This window comes from Xenopus laevis, chromosome 6L (assembly GCF_017654675.1).
Source record: "Xenopus laevis strain J_2021 chromosome 6L, Xenopus_laevis_v10.1, whole genome shotgun sequence".
Classification (NCBI taxonomy): Eukaryota; Metazoa; Chordata; class Amphibia; order Anura; family Pipidae; genus Xenopus; species Xenopus laevis.
The window spans coordinates 35,332,312-35,350,208 of NC_054381.1; the positions used below are offsets into that span (position 1 = coordinate 35,332,312).

At 35.1% G+C, this 17,897-nt stretch overlaps 1 protein-coding gene across 4 annotated transcripts in view; it reads left to right on the plus strand.

Annotated features, from left to right (window-relative positions):
• Positions 1–17,897, plus strand: part of phf14.L (PHD finger protein 14 L homeolog) — a 133,721-nt gene that overhangs the window by 85,811 nt on the left and 30,013 nt on the right. Inside the window, exons 18-19 of one of the 4 annotated variants that reach the window (XM_041565912.1) lie at positions 4,357–4,474; positions 6,994–7,040. The exons of 1 other annotated variant lie outside the window; for it this stretch is intronic. In XM_041565912.1, coding sequence (XP_041421846.1) covers positions 4,357–4,474; positions 6,994–7,040 — 165 coding nt within the window. Of the gene's footprint in view, positions 1–4,356; positions 4,475–6,968; positions 7,041–17,897 lie in introns of those variants that run through there. 2 more of the 4 variants (XM_041565913.1, XM_018267332.2) reach the window with 2 other exon arrangements.

Genomic DNA, 17,897 nt, shown 5'->3' on the forward strand with positions numbered 1-17,897 from the left:
TAAGATGATATTTGAATGTTTACGACTTTGTACATGTTGCCAATATGCCCTTTAAGGAAACAAATTCTAATTTGTCAATCAATTTGTATTCGTTAGACCATTTTCTCTTTCTCAGCTTTAACTAGTCGAATGTCTGCAAGCATTTTGATTTATTGTAGGTGATTTCAGTCACACCCTGTACTCAGGGTTAATACACGGAAAAAATAGTGTTGGTATCCCCTAAATTTCTAGATTCCTTTTTAAAAGGGTTGTTCACATTACTGAAACTTTTAGTGATTATGATGTAGAGCGTAATATTCTGAGAAAATTAGTTTTCTTTTATTATATGTGGTTCTTGAGTTATTTAGCTTTTTATTTAACAGCTCTCCAGTTTGCGATTTCAGCAATCTGGCTGCCAAGTTCCAAATTACTTAAGCAACTGTGCATTGATTTGAATAAGAGACTGGAAAATGAATAGGAAAAGGCCTGAATATAAAGACGAGTACTAAACTAACAATATGTGTATTAGACTTACAGAGCATTTGTTTTTATATGGAGTGACACCCCCCCCCCTGAAAAGAGTCAGATAAAGAAGGCAAATAATTACAAACTATAAAAAGGAAAAAATGAAGACCAATCGAAAAGTTGCTTAGAACTGGCAATTCTATAATATACTAAAAGTTGACTTTAATACTTTAGCACCCCTTTAATGGATGATAGCATTTTATTAACTTTTGTTGTCTTGCCTGTCTTTAAGTACTGCAATCAAGCCTGCTGTCAACTATTATTTATATTCCCTGGATACCTAGAGATCAGGGCCGGAACTAGGGGTAGGCAGAGTAGGCGGCCGCCTAGGGCGCAATCATGATGGGGGGTGTACTTTTAGGGGGATTTTGTTTTCTTTTTTTTAAACCCTGGTTTGATTGGCATTTAATAGTTTTTTAATTCACCTAGTCCAAGCCCCTCTTTCCCATGATTTGTACTGTGGGCACTCCCCACCTCCCTCTTGGCTGCTGCTGGCACAGCTACATTTTTGTGGGCAATATGGTGGATTTTTGGCTCCTGCTGGCACAAGTACATATTTGGGAGAAATATTGTGGAATTTCTGGCTGCTGCTGGCACAGTATGAGGGATTGGCTGCTGGTGGCACACGTACAAATGGGGGTAATATTATAGCTGCTGGCACAGGTACACAGATGTTTGGGGCATTATGATGGATTTTTGGCTTCTGCTGGCACAGGTACAAATTAGGGGCAATATGATGGATTTTTTTTGGTTGCTGCTGGCATAATTACAGACTGGGGATGTTTTGTCTTATGCCGGCACAGGTACAGATTGGGGGTAATCTGAGTGATTGACTGCCATTGGCACAGGTACAAATGGGGGTAATATGATATGCGCTGGCACAGGTACATGGGGCAACATAATGGCTGCTGGCAGAAGGTGGAAAATGATAATGTAGGGCCGGGTGGGGGGGGGGCACTGATTTAAGCCCTTGCCTAGGGTGCATAAATACCTTGGCCCTGCTAGAGATACTCTTAACCTGTAATGCGGTTTTGGGATGCTACAGCCTAGATGTGTCATCACCAACCTGCAAACATTGTTCTTGCGTTTATTTAATGTTTATTTAGGGGGTCGAGTGGTAGTTTTTTATACATCAAATGAACTTGGAACTCAACTCGATTGGGAAAAACCCAATTTTGTAAGTTCGATTCCTGAAACTGGAAAACTCGAATTGATCGAGTCAGGCAAAACCCTCTGAAAAAAAAAACTCTAACATCAAACAGGCTGTTAACATCTCAAATGGTTAAAAGGACCTCTGCCATTGACTCCTATATGACTTTGACAGGTTTTACATGGTGTATTTCCGCATTCCAGCTATTTCCAGGGACTGGGTATAATAAATCTCCAAAATTCAAGTTTGTTTTTTTTTAAACTCGAAATGCAACTCGAAAACTCAAATTTTCAATAAAAATATACCTCGAACCCTAGTAAATCTGCCCTTAATGTTTGGATATTTTAGGTGCCTTAATGTATAGTGATCCACATTACAGAAAACCCCATGTGCCAATTGTTCTGATTAATAGATCCTATACCTGTATTATGTAAGGTGATGAAAGTATTGTAGTTAGAGTATACACTCACTGTTTTATATGTGTATTGCTATTTATAGCTTCTTTATATCAGTGGACCACCCAACTTAGTGGGTGTGATAATATTGCCAAAATAGTCCTCTTAACATCTTTGCAAAAAAAAAACCACTCCTTTAGTTTTTATAGTTTTTAAATAAATAATACCATTCCAGTTTTTAATATAAAACCTACTTATATATGTATTATATACAGTATGTATTACATATTAGTATTTTATATGGTGCAAAAAAACAAGAACTATTAAGGTTTTTGTCATGGCAGTCTGGATAAATATTGGTCAATGCTGTTATCATTATAAGGAGATATTGGCCTGCTTTAGGAAAAGGTCTTGGAAACCTTACATGGGATTAATCTTTCCAGTTACACCTCCTCAAATAAATATACTACATTCCTTTAGATCATTTCTAGCTAAAACATTTTTATTGTGCCTTTTTGTTCCTTGTTCACATTTCATGAGATTCTGTGCCAGAAAGGACTCTCTCGGATGTCCCCAGATTATCTGATTAGCTATTATTAAATGTTTAATGTTGTTTTTGCCTGGCAACTAAAGTAGTATGCCTCTGAAGCTTTCTTTCCTCTTTTAATTGCCCATGCATCATTTGTTTGACGCAAGCCAAGTTGAGAAACACCTGATTAGAAATGTAATATTTTATATCAGTGATATCAACTTTTTTTCTTTCATTACAATCTGCTTCTTCACTTGTATCTCAAATTACCCTGCTTTGCATATACCAGCTGTGTCTAACTTTTGGCAGGAGCTTTGATCTCAGCATTATTTCCTTCATTAGTAGCTTACAGTTTTTAACAAGCCAACAAAAATAATGAAGATAAAATGCATTTTGAGTAAATAAAACAATGAACCTAATCCACATTCAATAATGTGGTGATTTAACAATGTCCACATCACAGTAAATTGTTTACTGCAGGAGTCGCACGCACGACAGTGCTTGTGTTTTTGTACGCACACTTGTGTAGGTAAATAAGCTTGCGCATTGCAATGATGGGCACATTGTGCCATGGCACACCATCTTTTCTACATGCTGCATTTATATATTTTTAGGATTTCGGATCCTACTTTTTTAAGTTGGAGAAATGGCCACTGCCAATTTATCTGGCAATAAAAAAAGATACATGCATTTTAGGTAGTATTAAAAGACAAATAAAAAGAATAGCCTATTTTTATTAGTCTATACCATGGAGTCTCTTGTGCTGCTTTCTTGGAACAGTTGCCCTGCACCACTCAAATTAGAGGTTTATCCAACCCCAGCATAGCTACCTCCCTGAAGAATACCGAAGACAGCACTCGTTAGTAAATCGGCGAAGCTCCGAAATGACAGCACGCTGGCTAATTTTCGCCAGCGCTAGTCACTTCACCCTTTAGTAAATTTGCCCCTTTAATGGATCATTTTCAACTCCCATGTTTAATGAGCTTTCAAATTTGCTACAATGTAGTAGAGGTTGTACAAACCCCACGACAAGCAATATATTTTGATTTAACATATAGTACTGTGTGAAGTATAAAGGAAGTCAAAACTGCTGGGTGGTAACACTAGTGACTACAGTCACAAGGCCATATAACCTTTTCTTACCCAGAAGCAGAGTGTTCATATTGACAGATGTGCTAGGGATCACTGGGGGATTATTGCAAGGTGATTCTCCTTGCCCTTAAAGGAGAAGGAAAGCCACAAAGCAGCTTATTGCCAATAGATTAGCCACAATAGTGCAAGCTTTAACACTATAATTATTCTGCAGAATGGTTTACCATACCTGAGTAAACAGCTCTAGAAGCTTTCTCTGTTTAGGATAGCAGCTGCCATATACGCTTGATGTGACATAACTTCCTGTGTCTCTCCCTGCTCACTCATAGCTCAGATTATAGCAGGGAGGGGGAGAGGAGCAAACTGAGCATGCTCAAGCCCTGCCCTGGAGGTTTAAGCTGAAAAAAGGAAGTCTGATACAGAAGCCCATGTGTACACAATAGAAGGAAAGAAATGCAGTGTTTCTTTTGAGGAGCAGCATTACTTTGAGGGTTTACTGGTGTATTTATATAGACCTTTCTGATAAAGCATACCTAATTTTAGCCTTTCCATCTCCTTTAAGTATTGTTTCAATTAAGCTAATATCTGATGATTTAAATCAAGAGTCATTTAAATTTTTTTAATATAGACTATAACATTGCATGAGAAGCATAATTGGTTCAGTGGTGAATTATTTTTTTTTCAAGGTGTGATGAATGCAGACTGTGCTACCATTTTGGCTGTCTGGACCCTCCTTTGAAAAAGTCTCCTAAACAGACAGGCTATGGGTGGATTTGCCAAGAGTGTGACTCTACATCATCCAAAGTAAGTGATAACGTTTATTAGAATATTTAAATCATTTTTTGTTTGTTTTTGCTTTTCAAAACAAAATGTTCTTAAAAAATAGCAAATCAAATAAGGGCACTCTAAATGCTCAAATAAAAATCCTTACTACTGCCTGCACACCTTTTGTATCCGGAACACCTACCATACATATACCAATACCATGAACACAAAATATTCATCAGCTTTTAATTTTAAATATATAATCCTTTTGTTTCAAACTCTTGCCTTTCAGTTGGCCTTTCAGTTGAGTATACTTGGTGATTTTGTTTAATAGTTTGAGATATTACATTGAATTTAACACCCTAAAAAGAGGACATTGTTGTATTTTTAATTAAATGAAAACTTTTAGCTAAATCAATTTTTAATTATTTTAATCCACCTGTTATCCACCTGTAACTTTTACTAATAACTCAAAAACAATAAAGAAAAAGCAAAGCAGCAAATGTTCTCAAATGCAAATCATTTTCTTCTGTCACTGTTTGTCAGTTATTTTTTGTTCTTTAAGGCTAACAAATGCCTGAAACAAACTAGCCTCATATTTTGTAATGATTCTAAAGTCTTGTCAAAACAAAAACATAAATGCATTAAATGAAGTCCCATTTCTGGGTTAAGAAGTTGAATGTTCTTACAAATTATATTATATATATATATATATATATATATATATATACATATACATACACACAGTCCCAAAGGTGCACACCATTTACAGGATGGAGTACCTGGGTGCCCGAGTCAGCAGGGTAAATGTATAGGTGAAGAATGGCGGCACTCACAGGATTTTCAGGCAAAATAAAGAAAAGCTTTTTATTTAACTCAACGTTTCGATCCCTCACAGGGATCTTTCTCAAGAGTATACAAACATCATACATGACATCGAAACGTTGAGTTAAATAAAAAGCTTTTCTTTATTTTGCCTGAAAATCCTGTGAGTACCGCCATTCTACACATATATATATATATATATATATTCACAGAAAAACCAATAGGGAGCAGGCACTCAAAGAAGGCAAACTTCAACCAGACAAAAAGTTCAAAGTGAAGAAACTTTATTGTGTCCACAGCCTTACGCGTTTCCTGTCAAACACTTAATCATCAAGCCTATGATTAAGTGTTTATGACACGAAACGCATAAGGCTGTGGACACAAACTTTCTTCACTTTGAACTATTTGCCTGGTGGAAGTTTGCCTTCTTTGAGTGCCTGCTCCCTATTGGTTTTTCGGTTTGTCCACTCCCCGTGGAGTGGACAAACCGGGGGCCACTTCCCCTTTGTGGTGAGTAATCATTATACTTTTGGAGACCCTAATATCACAGATGTATCACTGATTATTTCACACTCAGGAAATAAATGTCCCTGTACAGAATTGGAGCTATTCTGCTATATAATTGCTACATCGTAGGGGCAAACTCAAAACTCGTATTTTAAAATTACATGTTTTGTTTTCACAGAGATCCAATAGGCTGTTTTAGATTAAATACTTTAGTAGAGTATTCTAACTATGTTTATTAGTTTGGTCAATGCATTCTAATGAAACCAAATTTTGCTTGCAGTTTGCTCCTCACTGGCATACAATAGTGTACACATTTTTGTCAAACATGTACTCTTCTACAATAATTTATAAAAAAAAATACTTTGTATTGACTCTTGATACTGTCATTCAAATGTATGTCATCAGTAACTTAATAATCTTGCTCTTTGTAGTGTATAAATATAAAATTTCTGCTATGGGACTAGAGATTTGGTAAAATGAAAAGAGTGTTCATCTCAAGCACATAAGTATTCTGCATTACCGTTTTTCTACCTAACCATTTTTTTAATCAACAGAATTGTCCCTCACAGTCAACTATGTGAGGTAGACTTGGGAAATGGCCTGTCCACCTTTGTTTAAAATCATTAATGTCTCTTCCATACAACGTAAATACATTGGTCACTCTTTGAGTGAATAAAAATTGGTATTGAATTACTGTCAGCTGCTTAAAATGGAAGAGTCGCATCCTCGGTTAAAAGGCATGTTAGTGTCTGTAACCTGCTATCTAAAATCGTTTGTTGGAAGTAAACAGACTGGAACATTTGATGAACTGTGTTTAATTCAATAAACTTCTGTATAAAATTAACAGATTTGAGCCCTCTCGGTCCTGATCTTTGTACATTAAATCCCACTCTAAACTCTCAATTATAGCTAGTGAAAAAAAATTCTAGGACTTTTAATCGTAAAGAAATATCATTTTTGTTTCAGAATGTTAATGTGAAACATAAGTAGGGCCCTGCATTGTATAGGGTGCTTTTGTATTTCCTTGTTGCCTTGTCAGCTTTAAGGAACCTCTTGAATGTTGTGTCTTCTTCCTCGTGGTTTCCTTGCAGTATACAGTTTCCTCTCCCCTTTCTAACTTACTCTGTCTCATTTTTAGACTCTTCTTACACTTTCATTTTAAATGTGTTTCCCTCCCTCTTTTAACCACTTTCTGCTGGAGGGTCTGCATTGAATGTTCTGTGAAGGAAGTCTATCAAAATGCTGCAGGGTCATCTGAGTCTGCAGCCACAAGGTATAGTAGCAGCAGGGCTGGCTAATGTATTGTATTTTGAACTGTTAGTTTCCAAAGAGATTAAGTGCTATGAATGTCAACAGAGATAAAACCTTTTAAGGCACAACAATTTTTTTTTTTTGCTGCGGTTTTCTTCTTTTGTTGCTTGCCATTTCTTTTCAAATAAAAACCAAAAGTCATGTTGTTTTGTCCTTTCATTTTCTCACTACCCACCCAATCCTCCATTGCATAACAATCATGGTATTAAGTATGCAAAAGACATCATTCTTTAAAGGACAAGGAAAACCTTCTTTTCTATAACTCTTTATCCGATTTGCCACCCCTTCCTCTCCTGGATCGCTAGGTTTATATATAGAAAAAGCACATATGAAAAGAGCTGAATGTCTCAAGAATCTGTCTTCAGTTTCTTCTTTCACGGCCGCCAACTTTCTTCCACCAACATCATCAAGATGGGCGATTTAGTACAAATGCATAACAGATAAGAAAATAACAGCGCACAAACAGCAGCAGCGTGCAAGAGAAGGCTGCTGGCAACTCGGCCAAAGTGACGGAAAACAGGCACTGCATGGGTAACCATAGCAACTGCTATAATCGTGTTCACATAGGAGTTCTCATAAATGATCTGCGCATGCTCCTCTTCCGAAGAACTACTGCACACGCGTTAGGTCTTGGTAATACAGCTTTGCATTGCAGGATTTTTTTTCCTGCCAAACTAGGCACTTTTCAGAAAACAAAGTCTATGGAACTTCTGAAAGGCTTAGAAGCTGACTGAATTTGGTGCACTGTTGCACTATTGAGGTACGCCTACACATAGACACATTATTATGTCTCACCTTTCCTTGTCCTTTAAGGCTGATTTTTTTTTTTAATGTTAAATGTAGTAAGGGAATTGAGCTCCTGGCCCCATATGAGAGTAGCGTGTTTTAGTAGTTACAATGACTGCTTATAATACTGGACCTTACTCTTGGACCCTGAGTCGATGACAGTGTACTTCTCAAAATGTACTCAAATCTTATTGCGTACTTATGAGCCCCTGAGATGAAGTGATTCTGTTAAAAACGGCTTAAGTTACTCACATTTTTATGCAATCTTTTTGTTCAACACACTGAATTAAAGCTGAAAGTCTGCAGTTCAACTGCATCTGAGTTGTTTCATTTAAAATTCATTGTGGTAATGTACAGAACCAAAAATTTTTAAAAAAAGTTGACTCTGTCCAAAGATTTATCGGCCTAACTTTATTTTTCTCTGTAATAATATAACAGTACATTGTACTTGATCCAACCTAAGATATAATTAATCTTTATTGGAAGCAAAACCAGCCTATTGGGTTTATTTAATATTTAAATGATTTTCTAGTAGACTAAAGGTATGAAGATCCAAATTACTGAAAAAGCCGTTATCCGAGAATTTTGGATAACATGTCCATACCTGTACTAAAGATCAAAACCAAATTTTTATTTTTTAAACTGTCATTATTACAATAGCATCAAAGTAAAAAAAAACGTTACCAAATTAATTTAACTGTTGCAGTGGTTTTTGCACTGTTTGTGCAAGTAACATTAATTTATGTACATTTTTGTGTCATAAATTAGACTTCCCAAGGAACAACTGGCAGTTCTGATAAAAACTCCTTTTCTTTTTCCCCAGGGCTAAAGGGCATGGCTGAGGCAGGTTTTATTCTGTACACCCAAATATGCTCTTTATCTTTTCATTATTCTAACATAGTCTGTCATGTATTCCATGGTGTTTTATTAGAACATAATATTCATAAAAATTGGTTCCCCCAGAGCATGAGTACTACCTCATCAACAGAGGACTTATATTTTTATATGAACAATTACATTGCTGTTGAGATACAAATTACATCTTTGTAATTTTATGGCCTTTGGTTTCTCCAAAGATCTCAAAATAGTTTATGAATACAACATATTTATTTCATTGTACATTTTTGTGCTTTACCAACCATAAATCATAGCCCTGATAATTCAGATATGTGTGTGATTTTCTAATTCTTTTTTTTTTTCTGTTATTTTTATTCTCCATGTAAGCAATTTTTTTTTTAAATTGGGTGTATTTTGGCAAAGCTGTGTGTTGTATTGTCCCACAAAAGTATGCCATTTACATAGACATTGAAGAAAATGTATATTCAGATGAATCTGTAATTGTTTTGTATATGCAAATGTAAGAATTAACTCAATTTTGAGATAACTATATTCCAAGAAATTACTGAATCCTTCAGCCTCTTTTTTTTTTATCCAGCATTCTGAAATCAGGTTGTATTCAAAGTACTTCTATTCATTTATTTGTAATCTTCCTGACATGACATTTGGTGGTGGTATATTATTTTTTGTAGTATCACCATCTGTTTATGGGAAAGAGAGACACAGCTACTAAATACATTTTCAATCACTATACAAAAAAGTGGGGCTTATTTAAAATATGTGCTGGATGTGCAGTTTTTGTTGATGTGGACAATAAACAGTAGTTAGGGTTAGATACCCCAGTTGTTCTTTTTTTAAATTAAAATGTGTTTTTAGGGGTAAGTTGCTTTATCTTATTGTGCTATGTAAGATCAGCTGGGTAATAAATACTAATATTAATCAGATATGCTTTTTCATTTAATTGCAAAATGTAAGGCTTTTGTGCAGTTTTGTAACCCATAGAGTTGCTTGACATAATGCAGTCTATTACAGTATTTGACAATTTTTTTGTTTTTTTGGACGGGATAATAAATTACTGTAAATTACCTAAAAATATATATTTTTTTTTTTTTGCCAGAATAAGATTTTTCACATATATCATTGTTTTCAAGGCCCAGGCCAGTGTTTCTAAAGGACAACCTTCTGTTTAAGATGAATCAGTTATTATATTCTAAGTTAAAGTTAATATATCGGACCAGTGATAGGGAAAAGGGTAACAAACACAGTACATATTTTTATTTATGGCGTAAAGCAATCTATTTTTGCTGAGTCGAGTTATATTTTAAGTTATGAGTAACCTGTAAAGTGAATTCTGAGAAAAGCCTTATAAAAACAGAAGCATTTAATCTTTTCTTGCCATGACAGTATGATGACTGCTCTGATTTGTGCATTGTCTAATATTCTGTGATCTATCTTTAACCTTTAAAGACAGCATTTTGTTTTCTGTAGAATAATTTTTTTGTTGCATACTCGTGCATTTACAATGAAAGCCTTAATGACGTTGCAAAGAATGTGTAATATTTAGTCAATAAATCACCAAGTTTTTTTTTGTAGGTTTGTTTTTATTTAATTGCCTATAAAATTATACTGTCACTAAGCCAGAGAATGTCAAAAGGTGTGATAAATGTGAAATTATTGTTTTCTCTATACACTAATTATTTATTAAAGGTTGAGTTGTGTTTTCTCAAAAATTCGAGGGTAGTTTCAGTAAAAACTCAGGATAAAAAAGAAACGCAAATTTTTCGAGATATTTTATCTGCAAAAAGCCTGAATCTGAAAATACTCCAGCTAAAACCTGTCGAGGCCATGTAGAAGTCAATTGCAGAGGTCCTTTCAACCATTTGAAGATGTTTTTAGCCTTTGTGATTTTCATGTTTTTTTCGTGGTTTGCACTCGAAAACTCAATCAATTCGAGGTATTCTGTTTTTTTTCACTGATAACTTGATAAATTCAGGTATTTGAGTTGCCCCCCCCCCGAATGCATTCAGTCAGTTTTTTTCTCATAAATAAGCATTCAAGTTGTTTATTTGAGGTAGAAAAAGCTCACAAACCTTTCAAACTCAACCTTTGATAAATGACCCTCTTAAATTGCAGTGGTCTATGTCTTGTTTGTTGATAACAAAATGTAGCAAAATGTTTTAATTTTTTTAGGATGTGACAATGGTTATTGAACAACCTATGCAGCTTATAATATCTACTATAGGTATGGGATCTGTTATCCTGAATGCTTGGAACTTAAGCCCTCTCCTTAATTTGGATCTCCATACCTTAAATCTAATAATTTAAACATTAATTAAACAAAATAGGCTTGTTTGCCTCCAATAAGGATTAATTATATCATGTTACATTATTACAGAGAAAAAGCGAATCATATTTCAATTTTGAATTATTTCATTAAAGTGGAGTCTATGGCAGATGGCCTTCCTGTAATCTGGAGCTTTCTGAATACTCGGCTTCCAGATAACTGATCCCATATCTGCCCTTATTTCGTTTCACTTGCACCTTTTCTGACATTGCTCTCATATATTATAGTGCAGTGCTTGATTGATAAATACCTTGGTAGGGAAAATATTGTTGGATTCATAATAAAAATAGCTCTTGTGTCATTAAAGGTGAAGTAATAAAAGGCCGGCCACCAAGACTAAGGGAGATAGATATTATATTTACTTAGTTTTGTTAGCAGTACGTTCTACTCTTATACGAGTGGTCACAGAGCATTTGATGGAAGACACAAAATGTCACAATGATATACTGTTGTGTTAACACAAACCCAGGTAGGGATCACATTTACTCTGCTATTCAGTGTTATCTCGAGTTACCATTTTACTTTCAACCCAGTGATACCAATAAGATTCCCCTTGCACAGAAGGGACTGGCATTCTGGATATTTTCATAAATGCCGGATAGGCTGTGGTAAATCTCCATATACTATCCTGGATATTCTCATAAATGACTGATAGGCTGTGGTAAACCTCCACAGATCAGCGCTTTTTATTGGACCTGTATTGAGCTTCTTGGCTATTCGTGTACATGAAATGTCAAGGTGCTTAATTTAAATTTCAGTCTGGGCATACTCTTGACTTTATGCAGCTGTGTTTCTATCCACTAACTAGGCAGGTGGGTTGGATAACAAACTCCGTTTTCTGGCTAAAATTTCTCACAATCACATAAATTGCTCTGAACAGTTTCAAGTTGTCTCCTGTACTCTGCAGCTACTCCTCAATACTCATCTCCGATATAATTGGCCTGCTGTAACAGCTTTGCAGGGAAACATAGCCTTGAAATTCAGTTACTGTAATTCCGTTTGGTAGACATGTCTGGAAACTGAAATGTGTAAAGTAAGAATAACATATGTTTTGCCACACATGGAATCCATACAGTAGCATACTGTTTTGGTGTCATTTTCATTCCCAATAAGAATTCCTTCCACATATTTAAACATTAATTACAATTTTCTTTAGTAGAAACAGTTCCACCTTCAATACTTAAAACTTTATTTTCATAACATCTTGCCTCTTACATTTTCCCTCCTCTTGGCCTGAATTCAGCAGCTTATTTATTTACACTTTCACTGCTGGCTCTCCAATATGTTAAGCAAAACTCACCAAATTCTGCTCTTCTTCAAACCAGTTGTAGGTCATTGCCAAGCTGTGTTGTGACACTATCCTTCACTCCGACCAGTAAAACCTCCCCTTCCACTACAAGGGCTGTTAGTAATTTTCAGAACTTTATAAGTAAATTACTAAAGTGTTTGTACACTATCATATTACCATGTGCATTCAAAAAATGATTTCAGGATGGGAAAAAGTTGGTAATTTAAAGGGATACTGTCATGGGAAAAAAAATATTTTTCAAAATGAATCAGTTAATAGTGCTGCTCCAGCAGAATTCTGCACTGAAATCCATTTCTCAAAAGAGCAAACAGATTTTTTTATATTCAATTTTGAAATCTGACATGGGGCTAGACATATTGTCAATTTCCCAGCTGCCCCAAGTCATGTGACTTGTGCTCTGATAAACTTCAATCACTCTTTACTGCTGTACTGCAAGTTGGAGTGATATCACCCCCTCCCTTTTTCCCCCCAGCAGCCAAACAAAAGAATAATGGGAAGGTAACCAGATAGCAGCTCCCTAACACAAGATAACAGCTGCCTGGTAGATCTAAGAACAACACTCAATAGTTAAAACCCATGTCCCACTGAGACACATTCAGTTACATTGAGAAGGAAAAACAGCAGCCTGCCAGAAATCATTTCCCTCCTGAAGTGCAGGCACACGTCACATGACTTGGGGCAGCTGGGAAATTGACAAAATGTCTAGCCCCATGTCAGATTTTAAAATTAAATATAAAAAAATCTGTTTGCTCTTTTAAAAAATGGATTTCAGCGCAGAATTCTGCTGGAACAGCACTATTAACTGATTCATTTTGAAAAATTTTTTTTTCCCATGACAGTATCCCTTTAAGGACATAGTTATCTAATTGAATTACCAACTTTATGATCATCCTGGAAAACATTCTTTCAGTGAGGCCTGCCCACAATAAAATGCACTTGCATTGTTAAGTTCTTTATTAGACTGCATTAGGGGTTTGATAAACTTCAGCCTTTCTTTGCCCTGCAAATTGATGTCAGAACCACTCCCTTCCAGCTGAAGAGAACAATGTAGGTTTAGCCAGTCCTGAAGGTTCAGCAGTCTGAACTTATAGGGACACTGCTTTTTGCTACTTTAGGCTTACATACATGCTGGTGGAGAAACCATTAAGTGAGTGCAGAAACAGCCAAGCCTACCTATGCTGCCTCTCACTTTACAGGGCCGGTCATATGGGCAGTTGTGAATGCCACTGCTGTGTTTCTGTGCCAGATAAAATTAGATGTTGATACCTGCTCTCGTGCCCTTAGCTACTCTCTGAATCAGCTCCTACAATAAAACATATTTTGTAAATAATGGTATAGTTACTTCCAAGAAGTGAGTGACAGTGTGAACTTCATCCGAAATACATTACATACAGTAAAAGGAAATGGGTCCTCATCAACCCCCCTTACCCTTATGGGCAGATTTATCAAGGGTCGAATAGTAAATTGGAATTAAAATTTTCGAGTTTCAGAATTCACACATTCAAATTTTAATCCCAAAATCAAATGTGAGATTTATCACACCTTGAACATGGATACAGTCCTAATTACAATATTCGCCACCTAAAACTTGCTGAATTAATTTACAAGTCAATGGCAGAGGTCTGTTGAGCCATTTGGAGATGTTTATAGCCTTCCTGACATTCAAGTTTTTTTCTAGAAAAAAATTTGATACATATGAATCAAATACGAATCGAAGTTCGGGTCTGAACCATTAGATCGAATATTAACCATTCACATTTTTTCTTGCATAACCTCCCAGTAGAATTGTGAGTATATTCAAATTTTAAAAAATTCACATGAATCTGAAATTTTTCCTTTGATAAATAGGCCTCTTAGAGTAGAATTCTGCATCCTATAGGTTAAAATTAGATAAAAAATAAAATAAAATGCACTGCTTGTGGCAGATATGAGGATAACACCCAGTAGAAGAATAGGAGAAACAAATAAAACCACCGGATGGCGAGAAGAAATGTTCTTATTTTTGCTTGCATAAAGCATACATAGTTTTATTTTTGTGTGTGTGTGTGTGTGTGTGTGTGTGTGTGTGTGTATGTGCATATATGTGTGTGTGTATATATATATATATATATATATATATATATATATATATATATATATATATATATATATATATATAATCATTTATCATTATTGCAAAGTTGTCCCTCCAGTTTTCAAAGTTTAACATATTAATAAGTGACATGATGGCGCTTTAAAAAATACCATTATATTCTCCCAGATAGTTAATTGGAAATGAATATGGTCACCAACTAAAATATAATTTTATCAAAATGTAATTTTCTAGAAAGTCATCTTTATTGTATATATTGCATATACACCCAGGTTTCCTTATTAGGTAAAAATAATTGCTAGCTTCATATTTCCTTCTGCCTAATGAAAGCATTTTTTTCCTTTATTAAAATACTTTGGCCAAATTCTAATGTGGCATACTGGGAAAACTTCTGTACTACTTTATGTTTCTTCCAATTTAACACCTTCTCCTTCATGTTCCCAGTTCATCACTACCCCCCTCCAAAAAAATAGATCAGCTGAGATCAACTCTAGAATAGGACGCCTGCCGTTCATGTTTTAATGGATATTTTTTTTCCAGCTGTAATATATTACAGAATTAAAAATGTAGCCTGATTCATTACCAAACACGAAGTGTTAATTATGTTGACTTATTTACCTTCTGTTATTTACTTATATTTTATTTATATAGTACCAACACACAGAATTGTTCGTCACTTTTGTACAGAACACTGAAAATTACGCCAAACAGACTTGGAAAACTTTCAACACAAGTTTGTCCGATTTATGGCCAACTTTACTTTTCACGCATTGGTTGCAATTGTGTCAGATGCTTTGACCCCTTGTGACTACAACCACACTGGACACTGGACAGATATAATATTAAAGGCTAATGTGATACTAAACTCTATAGTTAATATAGATATGGGTATATTTAATTTATGTGAAAGTAGGGAGGGGTGTGTGTATGGATGCTGAGTTTTCATTTGGAGGGGATGGACTTTGTCTTTTTTTCAACCCGATTTAACTATGCATCTATATGGAATTCTGAAGGAAAATGCTGCATTATAGGAAAAACATGGCGATTGTACTTTGCTCACTGCCCTTGCAGTTAATATTGACCAATATAGTTATAAAGAAGTTGAGATCACATTGAGGACCCTAGTGGTGCAAGACACTACATTTTGTACGAAGATACAGTTCGCTTGAAATTTTAGCAATATTTGTCAAAAGGTTGACTTGATAAAATCTCAAGTGCAGATAAACTGTACACGATTGTTTTTTAAAAGCAAACAAATGTGATTCACCAAGAAAATTATTTTTACCTGATTGTTAAACCACTATTAATTTGCTTTGTGTTATTTATAACATAGATCTCTCTTGGGTTGCACTACAGGTGAGCTCTGACGCCCCATTGTTTGGAATGGAGTTCATCTCCTGAAAACAATGTAAGAGCTCCTGATAAATTGACACATTGCTCACAGCAGCAAAAATGCTTTGCCATTCAGTAAAGTGTTAATAACTGAAGAACAATAATGATCAGCTGGATTCCACAGTGTGCAATTTAGTAAATCTGCTCCCAAGTTTTATTCAGAATTCATTATATGAGTTTCAGCACACTGCTAAATTAAACTATGATTCATTTATCAAAGAAAATGCTGTATTGCTACTTTATAAAGGACTACATTTTTATTGATACATTTACGACAATATGTTGGCAGTATAAAACCTTCAATATGTTATCTTTATAAAATTGCTTACTCACCTCCCATCACTGGCAGCAAAAGCAGTAAATTAACTTATTGTTTAATAATGCTGTTGCATTACTAATTACACTCTTCTTATGTGATATTTCTTTATACTTTACTTATGCTTTCCATTTAAACCCTTTAGTGGGGGTGATGTCTGCAGCATGAGATGTTATCTTTGTTTAGGGGTTAATCTATTTTCTTTTCAGCTTCACTTGTACTGGATTGATTGGAGTAATAAAATGACATCCCTGACAGATGTTTAATTTGAAAACCAGTTCACGCCTGAGTCAAAGCTTGTTTAAGGTGGATTTATGGGTTATGCCAGTTTCATCACATTTAATACATAGGATGATAAATGGGATAGAACAGAGGGTTAACATTATATATGACTGTCATGCTGAAAGCATTTAAATAAATGATATAAATATATAATAGTCCAAAGATGCTGGCATTCACGTATATAAAAGAGGCCTGGGTGCAGCACCAAAATTAGTAGGCAAAATAAAAAAGTAAGAAAGGCTAGAGTGCTAGCCTAAATGTAAGTCACCAATTAAACAGACAGCCATTATCACTATTTAAGTCCTATGAGTGCTGACCTATTTTTTTTTGATCTTCAAATATGATATCTCACAACTATAGCTAATTGCAAAGTGAACAAGGCTGCAAGAGTAATAACTGCTGTTCTCCTGCTGATACATATTAAAGGGCAGATTTATCAAGGGTCGAATTGAAAATTTGAATTGAAAATTCTAATTTTTGAGTTTTTTTTATTGTCAGAACTATTTAATATCTTATGAAAGGTGGGGGAAGGCTATTATACTGGTCAACACTGCACACCTTCAATCCCCAAGGTCCTATTGGGGATAAATGCCCAAATACAAAAATAAATAGGTGGATTGCAAAAACCAATATATTTAAAAATACTATTTATTATACAATCACTAAAACAATGGCCGGCCAGGAAATACAATACATAATATAGGAATAAATAGTAGTAAAATCAGTAATAAATACAATCCAGATGGGCAATCACTTTTCCTGTAGGGAAAAAATTCAATTGACTAATCCTTGGTGTTGGTATATGCTTGTAATTTAACAGGACAAGAGAAAAGTTGTGAGTTGTAGTTTAACAAGGCAAGGAAGTTGTTTCCCAGAATTCCTCCAATATGGTGAAGCAGTGGAGTGTGCAGAGTACTTAGCTAAATATATCAAGCAGGCAAACTGATAAATGGCTGAATCTAGAGAGCAGAATATCAAAGGGGTAAATTGGGAAGTCCCCCACTCCCTCCTTCTTGCCAGCTGTAGAGGCCCCCCCCAAAAAGAAGTTGGAATAATCTCACAGATGCAAAGTTCCGGAATTTCTCAAGGGCAAAGTCGGATTTGAACTCTCAGCAGATTTTACTACTATTTATTCATAAATTATGTATTGCGTTTCCTAGCCGACCAGTGTTTTAGTGATTGTATATTAAATTGTATTTTTAAATATATTGGTTTTTGCAATCTACCTTCTATTTATTTTTGTTATTGTCAGAACTATCATATTTGACTAGGGAGTTATTGAAATTTGATTCTAGTTTTTCAAAAAATTCTAATTAGATTTTCAAAATGTATCATACACTGGCCCTCAAAATTGCTTATTTGTCACCTAAAACCTGGCGAATTGCGGTTTAAGTCAGTGAGAGATGTCCAAGGATCAATTCAGAGTTGTTTGCAGCCTTCCTAACATTCGAGTTTTTTTCA